Here is a 14,690-nt window from a genome sequence, read left to right as displayed (position 1 = left end):
GACGCTCGCTGCGTCCGCCGGAACTGGGGTCTGCACACCTTTCGTGGCCGCGTCCCGCAGTGGCAAGGTGCTCCAAGTGCTCAACAAACAGAACCCGCGCACCCCCGGGGCTAGGGCTCTCTAGCCCGCAACCCGATCCCGATCATCCGGCCCGCGGGGTGAGCTTCTTAGCTCCTCGGACCTCGCACCTCGGCCCTGGATCGTGGATGTGAGGTTACCGACTGCACTCCAAGTGCTCCAAGTGCTCTCTCGCCGACACACAGGTTCGACCCGGGTAGAAGAATTTTCGAACTAACTCTTCCTCCGACACTGGGCACGGGACTGGCGCGCACTGGCGCTAACAGTAGAAGAATACCAGTTTCACCACTCGCGCGTATTAGAAGAAAATTTCGACCGTGTGTATGTCGGCCCGCGGGTCCCGCGCAGCTGCCGCCAGCTCCACCGTGGAGGCTCCAGCCCAGCAGCCAGCACCGCTGCGTAGCGCGAACTCCCGCTAACGGAATGTCTTAACCCACCTTTCCCTCTCCTGTCTCCTTATGAATTCCTACTCTACCCGCGAGCCCTGCGCTTGCCGGCGCCTCGGCCTCCGGCGCGCGCGCCTCTGGCTCTCCGATTCCTTTCGTGCTAAAACTTTGACGCCATGTCGTCCGCGGTCGTCGCCGCCCCGAACCTTAAAACTGATCTACCGGCAAGTGAGCGGTGGGGAACGCGGCCTCCGCCGCCGCCTCCGCCGCTGTTGGCGGGGGCCGAGCGGCGCTGGCCGCCGCGGCCGCGGGGAGGTCCTGCTCCTGGCTGGCTGCAGCGGCGTCCTGCAGCCGCCTGTCGACCGAAGTGAGGAGCTGCTCGAGCCGCGCTAGCCTATCGGCAAGCAAAGTCCGCCGTGCTCCCTCGGACCGACTTCCTACGGGGGAGCCGCTCGAGCCGCGCTCGCCGCTGCTCAAGCGCGTGGAGCTGCGCCGCACCGCCCCCGTCGCCGCCGCCGCCGCCGCAGCTGGTTGGCGGAATGGTCGCGGCGAGGAGGGGCGGGGTAGACCCGTTGGCGCGCGCCTACGGGCAAGGGCTCCGAGAAGGGTCCGGGACGGGGCGAGGAGGAGCGGGTTGGACCCGCCAGTCCTACTACCGACGGCGGCGTGGCGGAGGGGCGGTGCGAGAAGCGGCCGGTCTCTGGGTCGCGGCAGCAGCCCATCTCCTGCGAAGTAGCCGCCAAGCAAGGGTGGGTGAGCCGAGTCAACCACGAGCGGTCTCTCTGCCGTGCTCTCTGCCGCGGGGTGGTGTGTGGGGGGGCGGCGAGGCGTCTGGACGGCCGTGTCGCCGCGGTGTCCGGGAAGTGTCCGGGAAGTGTCCTGGGAAGGAGCCGTGCGAGCCCTCTCCTGAGTCATGATCGAGATGATGGAGGAGAGGCCGACCACGCCGGTCAGCATCGCCATCGCCCCCACGAGCCGGCCCGCCGTCGAGAGAGGCACGAGATCGCCTGCGCTCAGCCAGTCCAGTCCGCCAGCCTTACTACTCTCGGGCACATCTCGGGCACATCTCGGGCACATCTCGGCTTCAGCTCGCCATACCCCACCGTCGTCACCGTGACCAGCGCCCACCAAATCCCGTCACGCACCTGCAGCCGAGGTGCGGCCGAGGTGCAGCCGAGGTGCGGCCGAGGTGCGGCCGAGGTGCGGCCGAGGTGCGGCCGAGGTGCGGCCGAGGTGCGGCCGAGGTGCGGCCGAGGTGCACCGACTGGAAGGGCGCCAAGCGGCACTCCCCTTCCTCCTCCTCCTCCCCGCCTGGCTCGACGCGGCCCTCGCACTCCGCCCCGGCCACCTACTCACGAGTCGCCAGCTGGGGGGGGGGGGGGGGAGACTCGCACGCCGTACCGCCCCGGCCCGCCCACCCACACGCCGCCGCCGGGCGAGCCGCCCGCCACGAAGGCGCCCGCCTGACGGCGAGGATCGCGGTACGCTGTCCTCTTGACAGAAGGCGCTCTGTCTCGGAAATGTCTCGGTAGCGTCTCGGAAGCGTCTCGGAAATGTCTCGGAAGCGTCTCGGAAATGTCTCGGAAGCGTCTCGGAAATGTCTCGGAAGCGTCTCGGAAGCGTCTCGGAAGCGTCTCGGAAAGCGCAACGCGTAGCCGAGACGAGATGAGAACAGGCGGGCCGAGATGCGCCGAGATCGTACCCGCGCCTCCGCGTGGAAGACGAACCCTCCCAGGACCAGGTTCTGCAGCATGAGGAAGAAGAGAAGCAGCCGCAGCGCGGGCAAGCAGCGGCGGACGCACGCGGCGAGGGCCTTGCGAGAGGCGGGGAGGCGGGCGAGGGGTAGCCGAGAGGTAGCCGCGATGCAGCCGGGAAGCAGCGGCGGACGCGCCAACCTCTCGCCTGATCTCGCCTGATCTGTCCTGATCTGTCCTGATCTGTCCTGAACTCGGCGGATCTGGCCTGATCTCGGCGGATCTGGCCTGATCTCGGCGGATCTCGGGCCTGCAGCTCGGAGGACTCTTTTGCGAAGCGGAGCAGCCGAAGGATGCGGACGAGGCGCAGCACGCGGACCATCGCCAGGAAAGCCTAGGGTTAGGGTTAGGGTTAGGGTTAGGGTTAGACGAGGCGCAGCACGCGGACCATCGCCAGGAAAGCCTGGCGGGCTGGCGAACTAAGGAGTGTGCACTGCTCGCTGGGCGGAGACCGCGGGCCATCGCGGGGAGGGCCTGGTGGGCGGTGGGAGGTGCCTCGGAGGAGTCTCGGAAGTGCCTCGGAGTGTCTCGGACGCGTCTCGGGCGTGCCTGCGGGAGGAAGAAGAGGACGAGGCCGATCCAGAAGGGGAGGATCGCCGCGAGGTCGATGACCATCATCGGCTGCTTGGCGAGGCGCAGCCGCGCCTGCCACCCATGGAGAGTGGAGGAGAGGGCTCAATGAGAAGTGACTCCTCGCGCCTCGCCTCGTAAGGCTGCAGCTCGCCTGGCAGGCGGACGCGGGAGGCGGCTGCCTATAGGGTGTGGCCACGGGCAGGTCATCGGAATGAGCCGGCAACCGCCCAGTTGGGGAGGGCGCGGGCTGCGGCCTCCGCCCGTCCTCCTCCGCCGCCTCGTCGCCACGCCCGTCGGGGGCGACGATGATGCGAGTGATGTACTCTGCCGTGAAGCCGACAGCGACCAGCGCGTCGATGAGCCGCCAGCCGGGCCACGACGCCATCGCCGGCTCGGATTGGAGGACAAAGCAGAGGGTGGAGACGAGGATCGCGCCGAGGATGAGCTACACGCAACAGGGGGTCCTCTCTCAAAAGGCGTCATCACAGCGGCACGTGGGCAGGCTCGGATCCTACTGTGCGCCCGTCGGGTCCGTCACTCTTGATGTGCTAGTCGCTTCTCTCCCAACGTGGTGGAGAATTCTTTTGCTCACCCAGTGCACAACGAGTGCCGCGCGTGACGAGGACGGCCGGTTGAGCAGGTCGTGGATCGCGGCGCGGTGTGTCGGCGCCCGGATGAGCGAGTTGGTAGCGACGGCGCTCGTGAGCGGCGGCGTGAGGTTGGAGAGCGGCGCGCTGCGTAGCGGGGCGCCGACGTACTCGCCTGTTGACATGGGCAACCGCGGCTTCAACTTTGACATGAGAAAACCAGTCTCGGCCAAAAGGGCGGCGCCTCGTTGTGCCGCCTCCGCCTCCATGTGTTGATTGATCACGCCGACGCCCAACCTGAGGGAGGGTGTAGATGATGTGCTCAGAGACGAAAGGAAAATAAAAACTCTTCGCTGACTAACCATCACGCACTCAGCCATGAAATCTATGAAATCTAGCCGTGTGTGCTGGCGTCCGGGTCCCAGCGGGTTTTCACGTAACAAGTACACACTCAGCAATCACAAAGGCAAGGCGATGAGAGACATGGACGCTGGTCCCTCCCGCTTACCCAGCGCCCGACCCCCACCGATAGGTGAGATGTTCCGCCAGGCTGTCGCCGCGCTCAAGAACCCCGATATCCAGGCCCATCGCCCGTCCCCCAGCGCCGCGAGAGCCCACCCTACTCTTCACCCCGCAACCCGCCGCGAGACGCCACCCTAATTTCCTCCACCCCACAATCTCCTCCTCTGCTCAGGTCCCGCTCGCCGGCTCCGCCGCCCTGCTGGCGGTCGGCATCTGGGCGACGGCGGAGCCCACCACCGTGGTCGCCGCGCAGGGCGCAAAGGCTCCCCTCAAGCGCCGCCCGTCTTGGGAGGCCAAGTTCGCTGGCGGGTGGGGCGACACGACCCCCGAGATCGAGGCTCAGCTGACGGCCGCGATGGACAAGATCGGCACGCCGGAGTCGGGCGCAAACAGCCCGTGAGAGCCGATAGGGGCGGGCGATGCACGGCACACCACAGCCAGCCAACGCCCCTTCCTCTAGTAGCCTCAGACTCCCGGGCGGCGCGGCCTCGCTCATGAGCCTAGCCCAGGAGCTGGTGGCCGGGATAGACAGCGATCGAGATCGGCTCACTCTTGGTTGCCCTGTGGGATGCATCCCGGCTCCATCACGTGTAAGCGCACCCACACGCTGCCCCCCTGCGCTCTCTCGCGGCGCCCGGCTCTGGCTCTGCGATGTGGTCGGAGAGCACGTGTGCGGCTGCGCGACACGGTAGGGACATGCAGATGTACATGTGCATGTCGATCCTTTGAAGTTTGATGATGCACTTGTTTATGCACATGCAAACCGAACACACTAATTTACGGTGGATACACAACGTACACACAGGCCGCGACCGCTCGGAGACGACTCAGAGAGGGGGCTGTGTCGTGTCAGCTCCCCGCGTCCCTCCGCAAGTCGATGGTCTGCCCCCACCCCTCGTCCTTGGCCGCCGACAGCGCCAGGATCTCGGTGCTGCCGTCCTCCCTCCTCCGCCCCGTCGCGCTCAGGTTGCACGAGTAGGTCGACGCGCCGCCGTCGGTGGTGAAGATGCCGAAGAAGCGGACGAGGCAGCGCCCGTCCGGCCGCACGCCCGCGCCGAGCACAATCTCGACGCGGAGCAGCGAGCCGAGGCTCGCCTGCAGCTCGCCGCTCGCGCCGACGATGCGCCGCGTCTCGCGCACCGCTACGCGCACTGTCTGGTCGGCGGCGGCCGCGTCGTCGGCGGAGAGCGACTTTGCGAGGTTGGGCGTGATGTCGAGCGTGTCGAGCCCGTCGTCGACGGTGAGGCGCAGCGGCGAGGGGGCGTCGACGAGGAGGGCCATCACCGCGTCAAAGCCCCGCCGCGATACGTCGACGCCCTCCACCGCCAGGAGGCGGTCGCCGGGAGCGATGTCCAGCGCGGCGGCCTGCTCGGCGGCGGCGCCGCCCTCCTGGAAGGAGTCGAAGCGCACCCCGCCGCCGTCGCGCTCCTCGAGCACGATGCCGAGCGGCTTGGCGAGCGTCACGCTCCGCGCGTAGGCGGTGCGCACGCTGAGCGCCGCCGGCGCAGAGCGAGCGCCGCGCGACGGCACCGGCCGCCAGGCTGACAGCAGCGACGTGAGGGAGGTGAGCAGCAGCGGGAGCATTATGTGTGCGCCAGGCGGCGGCGGCTGGGCGCCTGTGATGTGCTACCGACTGCACTCCAAGTGCTCCAAGTGTCGAACACCCCCCAAACAAATAAATTCCCGCTTCGAGCTGAGAGATTTGTGAGTCCTTCGGTAAGCGCGGGTTAGCGCGGGTTAGTGCTCACTAACCCGGCACGGGTTAGCACGGGTCAGAATGGGTTACCATAACCCGGCACTAACCCGGCGCTAACCCGGCGCTAACCCAGCGATAACCCGTCCTAACGTATGCCCCCCGAGCAGCGCGGGTTAGCGCCGGGTTAGTCTCGGGTTAGGTTCGGGTTAGAGCTCTACGGCTCGTTATGCCCCTCTCTCGTGTGTTCACTCACTCGCCACACCACAGCCGCGGGCGCATGGCGAGCGGGACAGTCTCATGCCACAGGATCTATAATGTACCGCCCTCAGCGCACTCCTCCCTAGGGCCATCACTGGCACACGTTGAGGGCCGGGCCCCCTGCAGCCCGCACTGCCACTGCAGCGGAGGCCATGGGCACACCGGGAGGTGTGTCGACTGGGCGTCAGGCGCGCACGGAGCAGAGGAGGGACGTGCTCTAGTCGACGTATACGGTCCACTTCCAGCACGAGCGATCTTCATCCCAGACGTACCGGCCGCCCAGGCTTTCGATGTACACCGAGTGCTCATCCGCGACCTCGGTGGTCATGCCTTCTGTCTCTGAGCCCGAGTCTTCGTGGACTAGCCACCTCCACGTGCCGTGCCACTGGCGCATCTTGAACTGCACCGTGCCATCGAGCAGCACGCGCCACGGCTCTGGGCGGGCCGTCCGGCGCACCCACCCTGGTCTGGCAGCTCGATCCGCCGCCAAGGCGGCATCAATGGCGCGTTGCTCCCGCCGCTGGCGCTGGCGGCGCCGCTCCTTCCGCCTTGCCGTGGTGCCTGTCTCGGCTGTAGGCGGACAGTCGACGTCATCATGGGGCGGCGCCATCGCGCAGCCGACGGCGAAGGAAGCAAGTTGACTGCGGCGGTTGCACGTCTCTGATGCGCGGCAAGTTTGTTCATACACAAATGCGGCGATTCCAAGTAACTTGAACAAGTTACCAACAACATGCCTGTTAACAGAATATGTAACAGAAGTGCCAAACCGCGAGTTTCTCGCCCCCAATGAACACACCAGTGAGGGAGGGCGAGACGATCGGAGGGAGGGGTCCCGTACCATGCGGAATCGATCGACCCTATCCAGTGCTCAAATGCTAGCGGCGCGCGAGCGAGCTCGGCCCGCCTGCTCTCCTCGGCAGCGTCGGTCGCCTTGGCACAGATGGCGGCCGCGGCAGCCGCGTGCAGCGGCGCGCGAGCGCGCTCGGCCTGGTGCTATCTTCGGCAGCTGATGCCGCCTTGGCAGCCACTGCCGCGGCAGCCTTGGCGTTCAACGCCGCAAAGATTTGTGCCGGCGAAGGCCGGGGACGAAACTCAGCCGGTCGCTGCCCGTTGGAGGATGAAGACGCAGCGCTACGAGCTGGCACGCTCGTGCCAAAGGCAAAGTTGCTCGTGCGATGTGCCGCCGCTTCCCTCAAGTGACGATTGTACTGTTGCTTCGATACACCGAGCGGAAAGAGCATGCCGCACGAGTCTTTGGCGCACGTGTAGCCGACGGCCTTAGCAACCTTGGACCCGTCCGAACTGCGCACGCGGGTGCTCTTCTCAATGAGCCCTGCCCTAGAGGAAATTTTTCACAATATCGCAACCGCGATACCGCGCGATATTTGGCGATAAAATGCGATAAATGGCGGTGTTGTGCGATGCTCGCGATCACGCGAGCCCTTCACAGCACGCCTCAGCGACGCGCGTGAAGCGTTACAAAGGGACGGGCGCCGTGCGCTTCGTCCTGGCGCTTCGCTCGCTCCGCTCGCGTTGCGCAGCTGGATCTGGCTGGCTACACACCTCGCGGCTTGCACATGAGCAGCGACAGCAGCAACCACGGCAATAGTCAGAAGAAGAAGAAGCGGTCCCGGCACAAGTGCACGGCGACAGCACTGCCGCCCGCAGAACCGTCGCCCACACCACAGCCGGCGCCGTGGCGGTCCACACAGTTCCAACTCGTCGACGGCGTGAACCGCTACCGTGCTGGACAACAGGAGGTCGACGGCACTATCATGCTATATGGGGCCGTCGGCGGCCACATGTGCAGCTTTGCCCAGCTGACCGACTACTCCCGAGGGCTCGAGGTGGGACGACGCAAGGCCCCGCGAGAGCGCTTCGCCTGCGGCGCGCCTGCCCGGCCATGGACCAGGCTTCACCGCTGCTTGCGGACGGTTGATCGCATCGCCTACCGCATCGCGAATGACCAGTGCTGCGACCACTTGAGCTTGCACTGCCTGCCTGCTGACCCGGTGCAAAGAATCAGCGTCTCGCTCTCTTCGGCGCATTGATTGTGCATGATTGCTCAAGTAGCTCGAATTGGCATCCACCGCAATGCAAACATGACTGGAGAGCATATGCAACACGGACGCAGGCTTGCCGTTGGCGACGTCGGTTATCAGAGGGGTCAAGTCATAGTGACGCGCTCGAGGGGTTGCTGCATTGACGCAAACAGCAAAAGCAGCGCAGCGGAGACCTTCTCATGAGTGGCGGTTCGCACCATGCGGCAGTGGGGACATCAGGTGCGCGAATTTAAGCGCCATTTTCGATTCCGTGGTTTTGGCACTGTCTACCAACTTTGGTACAAATCGACTTGGTTTGGGCACAGTCGCACAGACGAGCCCTGCGCGGGGCTGCGCATGCAGCAATATTGCGCGATATTGCGCGATATTGCGCGATATTGCGCGATATTGCGCGATATTAGGCGATATTAGGCGATATTAGGCGATATTAGGCGATCATTCGCGATACACCGAAAATTCCCTCTAGAGCAGGGATTCAATGAGCAGCTTGTCATGCACGGCCTTCTGCAGCCAAGGCTCCATCGCGGAGGTCGGCTCGGGTGCCCGCCGCAACCGTTTCATCTCGCCAACCAGCTCTAACCCGGGGTGCACTGCACTAACCCGGCCCTAACCCACCCCTAACCCGGCGCAAACCCAGCTGACGTATGCCCCCCAGCCGCACGGGTTAGCGCTGGGTTAGGGGCGGGTTAGGGCCGGGTTAGTGCCGGGTTATGGTAACCCGTTCTGACCCGTGCTAACCCGTGCCGGGTTAGTGGGCACTAACCCGGCGATAACCCACGCTAACCCGCGCTTACCGAAGGACTCACAGATTTGGGATTTCAGTCCCGCGCAATCAACGATGGTGCCAACGGCCGAAAAGCGCCGGTAAGCAAGGACGATGGAGGTGCGTCTTTCCATGCTCGCGCGCCCCCCGAGCGCGAACTATGCACGGGCCCGGCTCGCCCGCTTGGGGATCCACCCGGCACACCCCCGCCCCCCACCTGCCGGCTTACCTGCCGTCACGCGTCAGTTCGCGCGGGATCGCCCACAACTGTCAGCAACACAAATCCACCAGTTTTTGGGCTGCCTTCAGCCTCGCCTCACAGCCGACCTTCTGGTCGCACGCTGGTTCTTAAGCGTTAAGGGTCGCACATGCCGGCCATGACGTCTGCCAACCGGCCGTTCACGGAGGCTCCGACATATGAGTAGGCGTCCCGAATGTAGGCGTCACAAGGAGGCGGGGAGCGCGCAAAACGAGAGGGGTCACTCTGCTCAACACACGCATCGGTCCGTCCGGCCGTGGGTGATTAACAACATTGTGTGTTACCTCTCAACAGCCACCATGCACGCCATTGGAAGCATGTGCCGTGCTTATCCCAGTGTGCTTAAAAGTACGGTACCACTCACGTCATGGTGACGGGCCCCGGGCACTTTTTCGTAGCCTAAAGCCTGCCTCCAAATGTGGGCCACTTTCGCAGCCACAGATACAGTCTTTTAGCGCTTAGCCTTAGGCCCAGAATGGGTGCGAAAGTACTTTCGCAGCGCTAGCCGCTTTTCGCAGCCTTAAAACCCTAGTACTAGGAATCACGGTCCCACCGTGGTTGCCCCGAAAATGGGTCCGACCCACCGTCCGTCCGTTCTCCTGAGCGCTGAGGGGCTCGCCAAACGGAAAAAATTGAGCCACAGGGCCCCGGGGTTGTCCCCGACATGTTACCACTGAACCAATTATTGGACCCGCCCGGACAACTCAAGATTGAATGGTGGTGTTGAAAAACACAGGTGGTTTTGGGTTTTGCAACCCGAGGGAGGGGGAGGGGTGCTCAGAAGGCGAGCTTGCGGGCGAGGTGCCCCGCTGTAGGTGTCCGCGCATAACGACGCTTTCTTTGATCACTTGTTGGGCGGAGCAGAAGGAGAGACGCACTTCACACGGTCGGGTTTTGTAGGCGCAATGCTCGTGTGCACATATGCATGCGTTTTGCCATGTGGCCGCGTTGTGAGTGAGCCCTCTCCCCTCCCCTCGGGGTACGGTGATTGACTCTCTCTTCTCCCTTTTGGAGCACCGCACCGACACACACACACAGGCCACATCGCACATGGCAAAGCCGGCCGGAGCCCCGCCTGGCCCCTGATGGCACCTCTGGGGCGCGATGCTCATGGTGACATGGCAAAACAAACGAAAGGACAAAGCTAGAAAGCTTGCGGACGGACAGACAAGAGACATCTCTTTACTACTTACCGATGTATTCGCAGCGGAGTTATCGGGGCTCTGTGTGGGTACTACAGTACACAGTGATGTTCACCAGAATAGTACTTCACTGGTCAAGTGACCCACCACGTACATCCTGCGCACGATAGGCAGTAGATACACGTCACCGAGCTGAGGAAGGAGAAGGCGAAGCCTACTCCGAGCGTCGCATGACCAAGTCATTCATCCAGCCTGCTCTCCAGTGCACCAACTGCGCTTCGGTGGCGATGTGGTGCCCTTTGTCATCGACCATGCTGTATCCTCGCCGCAGAAAAAACCGGAGGTAATCGAGGGGCCGCGTGGTGTTGGACTTCTCCGCGATGAGCGAGGGCACATACTCTGTCAGCACGAGCCGCGGCGGCGAGATATCAAAGAGGGCCGACCAGCCCTTGGTTACCTCCAGCTCGTGTCCCTCCACATCGATCTTGATCACGTCCACCCGGGAAGTGACGAGGTCATCGATGCGCGTCATGTGCATCGTGCCCGTCACGACGTAGTCCCTGAAGCCGCGTGACCATCCCCATGAGTTCATGAAATGCGCTGGGTCGCCCTGTCCGCAGACGGCGGACGGGGAGTCGATGTTTCTTCGGCGGGCGACGAGCGCGCAGTCCGCCGTCGTCGCGCCAACCCCCACCTTGTGCAGCGTGACACGCTTCGCGAAGTGTGCGTTCAGGCAGAGAGAGCGCTCCAGTCTGGCGGAATTTCTGTCGCTGGCCTCAATGGCGATGACATGCGCGTGGTCGGTGGCGGCGGCGAGCATGGTGAACCAGCCCAGGTTGGCGCCGATGTCAAGCAGGACCGGCTTGCGCCCGAGCTGTGCGTGCAGCTGCGGCAGCGCGGCGGCAAGCAGCGCCGTCTTCTTGCTGTCCCATATCTTGGTGGAGGCGATGGCGCCGCTGACGCCGTCCTTGTGCGAACGAGGCACAAGGACGTCCATCTGGTACGGCGGAATTTCGCGAACAGGTTGGATGCCTTGGACGTTCAGAGAGCCTTCGGGCAACGGGCCGCAATCAGCCGTGGCCGCGAGTGAGATGAAGAGCATCGGGCTCGGGAAATGCGGTTGCGCAAACAGCGCGTGGCACCGGCGACAGATTGCACGCGCGCGCCGCGGGCAAGCGGGATGGCCAAATGTTCTGGTCCACAAATCGCGCGCTCCACGCTACAGCCTCCAGGACGCCAGGACCCCACCAGAAGCACCGGGACCCCAAGGTCTCCTCATGGCCCTGACGACGGATCGAGCATCGTTTGCATAGCACTATCGCACATGCAAAAACTGGAATCGATCGGCCGTGGCCATGACGACCAGTTGAGGTCAATGTCAATGCACAAGTGCTGAGCCGCCGCGGCAACACAGTCAATGACGTCGGCGAGTCTGTGTCTCTCGCGCGTCATGCGATCAGAGTCTATGATGAAGCTCAACGTAGTGAGATGCGCTGATGATGTGCGGTCGACAGGACCGACTCACCTCCACGGCCAGTGCTGCCTCGGCAAGGCAGCGCTGGAAGGCAGGATTCGTGAGGTGCCGACGCCTACGTCGATAGTACGACATAGCCGCATGCACAGTATCAGTAGTACACCTAGTACGGTCAACGGACACGCTTCCGGCCTTCACTGCATCACGAACACGTATTCTCCTGGTCCGCCTCATGTCAGCCACACCGTACGGTATCTCAAGGCGGCGTGCTGATAAGCCAACTTGGCAGGCTCGGCGTTCATGATGTACCGCACGTCAGGTAACAAACAAGACATGTTTTGATGCCTACTCGATACGAACTTTTGAACGGTGTACTGCGCTTTGGCCAGTTCCTACGCTGGCGCATATGGCTGCGCTCGGAAAACCCCTTCATTCCTTCCAGGCAGGGGCGGGCGCGGCAAGGGAGGCAGGGGCGGGCGCGGCAAGGGCGGCGGCGGCTGGGGCGACTACTAAACAGGCACGACACCCCCGCCATATCACGCCCTGTCTTACGCACCCTTCCCCCCCCACAGGGCCCCCGGAGAGATAGGATAATAGTCGTGGGGCGGGTGGACCACCCGGGGGGGTCGGAAACCACACCGTCAAGTGGACCCGTGGATTCGGTCAGGCTGCGGGAGGCAGGGGCGAGGCCAGGAGGGGCTGCCGGAGTGCACGACCCAGCCTGCGATTCCTCGCGCACCCACCGCCAGCCGGGAGGGCTGCTCCCCGGGAGTACGCCAGCCGGGAGGGTCGCAAAGCCGGGAGGGCGCAGGGGCGTCGCCTCGAGCGGCGTCCAGGCGCCAACTCGGCTGCCCCCGTTAGCTGCCCACGGTAACCCCGACGCTGCCCGTTGCGAGGAGTCAGCTAGTAGCCCGTTCACACCGGCACCGGCACCGCAAGGGTCGCTAACAGGATCAGGCAGAGAAGACGAGACGGCGGCGGGGCCGCAGCCGAAAAAGGCTAGGAGGGGAGGTCGGGCCCCGCGCCCATCGCACAACTATCGGGATGCGGCCAGGAGGAAGGACCGAGAGGTGGGGGAAGACGCCCCGGAGTGAAAGTTGGGAGACCTCGAAGAGGGGCCCGGTGTGGTGAGGTGCCGGGTGTGGATGGGCGTCGAGTCCGTGTCGAGTGTTTACTAGCTCCGAGTAGAGGGGGCGTTCTGCTGCTAGGGGAAACCTGGAGCGCGGAGCTAACCCTCGGAGACCCGTTTTTACTTTAAGGCCCTTGCCCTGCGAATGCGCACCCCCCCTAGCTAGGGGTCAGGGCTCTCTAGCCCGTAGCCCGATGCCGATCATCCGGCTCGCTGGGTGCGCTTCTCAGCTCCCCGGCCCTGGATGTGAGGTTAATGACTGCACTCCAAGTGCTCCAAGGGCACTTTACGAATCTGCTGATTGGCCGTCCACGATGATGCTGCACGTGATTGATCATGACACTCGTCATCAGCTCAGAGTTAGCGCTGAGTTAACTATCGTCTTGTCATCCCACTGTTGGCAACAAGCTTGCCACCCTGAACACTGGACGATGGGCGCCGCATCGTCAGTAGGCGGCTCATCATCAGTGCAGGAGCCAGCAGAGCAGGCTGGTCGCATACCCGAGGAGCTTCAATGGCAGAGCCCCCAGGCAATCTTTGCCGAGGCAGATGCACACCGTGCTCTGTGCATTTCCACAGCACAGCTGGTGACCGTGCTGACAGATCAGGGCTTTGGCCAAAATGTGGTTGACAAGCTCATGAAAGAGCTCGGAAAGGATCCAAATGCCCTGCTAACCGCCAAAGAGTGGCAATCCGGCTTCTACGCTAGCAGCCTTGTGAGCTCTGAGCCGCCTCCAAGTGAGGACTTCCCCATGACCTGCACCTTGGTGGCGATGGCTATGCCATCAGTGACAAAGCGGAGCGTGGGATCACCGTCGCGCAGCTGCCGTGTCATCAAACACATCGAACGCCGGTGCGGTGCCGAGTCCTGGGCCAACTTCGTGGGCGTGCGCCTGAGCACAGAGAGTGTGACAATGTATGACGCGTCACGCTTTGTGATCAAGCCAGCAACACGCGCCAAGCACACAAGCTTCGTCGAGCTCATTGCCGAGGGCCGGCAAGCTCCGCTGTACTTCGTGAGCCACTGGTGGGGACAGCAGTTGGCGAGCCTCGTCAAATGCCTCGCGCAGCACGTCATCGACCGCATGCTCGACTCTGAGAGAGAGATTTTTAGCAGTTTTGTCGACTCTGATGACCTAGTCTTATCGTACACGCGAGGGCAAGCAGCGGCGTATTGGGTCTGCGGTGCATCGCGCCGCTGCGCCTGCACGCAGTCAAATTGCGTTGATCCGCACCCGAGTCTCGACAGACTCTCCGCGCCTGCCATTCTCACGCCATTCTGCCGAGCACTGTTGTGGATAAACCTCGGCCCGCACACTCCGCAGCATTTGCCAACAACCAGTGGAAGTTTGACGCAGAGAGGGAGAGCACCGTCTGGCTCGACGAGACGTCCTCCGTCACATCTATACATACGTACTCTCTCCTTCATATCTCACCCTCCGCCCGTCTCTTTCATGATCGGCCATATCACCGTGGGTCACCGCTTCCCATCTGAACAGCGAAGTTAAAGGCCAAGGTGGGCCCTATTGAAAAGACCCCGATTTGGAGGGGTGTCGTGTCGGACAAGCTAAGCTCAAGCGCGCTGTCGCTGCCCGAGTTGTGGTCACGTCCCCGAAATCTTCGCCGGCCCCGCCAGCTTGACCGACTGGACCGCGGAGAGGCTGGGCTTGGCCGGCGGCGCGACGCGTGGCCTCTGCTGCGGCCATCTCGGACGCTCAAGCGGCGCCAGCCAGCGGCTCGGCCGCGCATCCTTCACACACGCCGCCACGACCAAGCTGAGCGGGCCCGGTGTCGAGTCATGGTGCGAGATGCATGTCAGGGGCGGCTGTGGCCACAGCAGGTCCACCAGACGGGCGTCTAAGCTTGCCGTCGGCGTGCTGTCGTGGCGAGAGCCGAGACCGCTGCAGAGGAGCCGAGTGCAGTGGCGAGCCAGAGGCTACCAGGGTCACCAGGTGGTAGCCCCTGCCCATTCTGAGCAGGGATGTGCTTTGATGGGGTTGTGCTTG

General features: G+C 63.8%; 3 protein-coding genes across 3 annotated transcripts; all 3 read right to left on the bottom strand.

Annotated features, from left to right (window-relative positions):
- Positions 1-1,812: 1,812 nt before the first annotated feature.
- On the bottom strand, positions 1,813-3,590 carry EMIHUDRAFT_221841 (hypothetical protein; the record flags this gene model as incomplete). Its single annotated transcript, XM_005756077.1, has 5 exons — positions 1,813-1,830; positions 2,167-2,277; positions 2,789-2,863; positions 2,988-3,236; positions 3,384-3,590. 5 exons carry the CDS (start codon positions 3,588-3,590, stop codon positions 1,813-1,815), a joined length of 660 nt encoding a protein of 219 aa, XP_005756134.1.
- Positions 3,591-4,749: 1,159 nt separating this feature from the next.
- On the bottom strand, positions 4,750-5,484 carry EMIHUDRAFT_221839 (hypothetical protein; the record flags this gene model as incomplete). Its single annotated transcript, XM_005756076.1, has 1 exon — positions 4,750-5,484. One exon carries the CDS (start codon positions 5,482-5,484, stop codon positions 4,750-4,752), a length of 735 nt encoding a protein of 244 aa, XP_005756133.1.
- A 4,811-nt stretch (positions 5,485-10,295) lies between these two features.
- Positions 10,296-11,183, bottom strand: EMIHUDRAFT_108093 (hypothetical protein; the record flags this gene model as incomplete). The annotated part of the gene is made up of 1 exon (XM_005756075.1): positions 10,296-11,183. The coding sequence occupies one exon, from the start codon at positions 11,181-11,183 to the stop codon at positions 10,296-10,298; it is 888 nt and encodes a 295-aa protein (XP_005756132.1).
- Between the last annotated feature and the right edge of the window lie 3,507 nt (positions 11,184-14,690).

Source organism: Emiliania huxleyi, assembly GCF_000372725.1.
Source record: "Emiliania huxleyi CCMP1516 unplaced genomic scaffold EMIHUscaffold_99, whole genome shotgun sequence".
Taxonomy (NCBI): Eukaryota; Haptophyta; order Isochrysidales; family Noelaerhabdaceae; genus Emiliania; species Emiliania huxleyi.
This window is presented reverse-complemented; position numbering and strand designations above follow the sequence as displayed.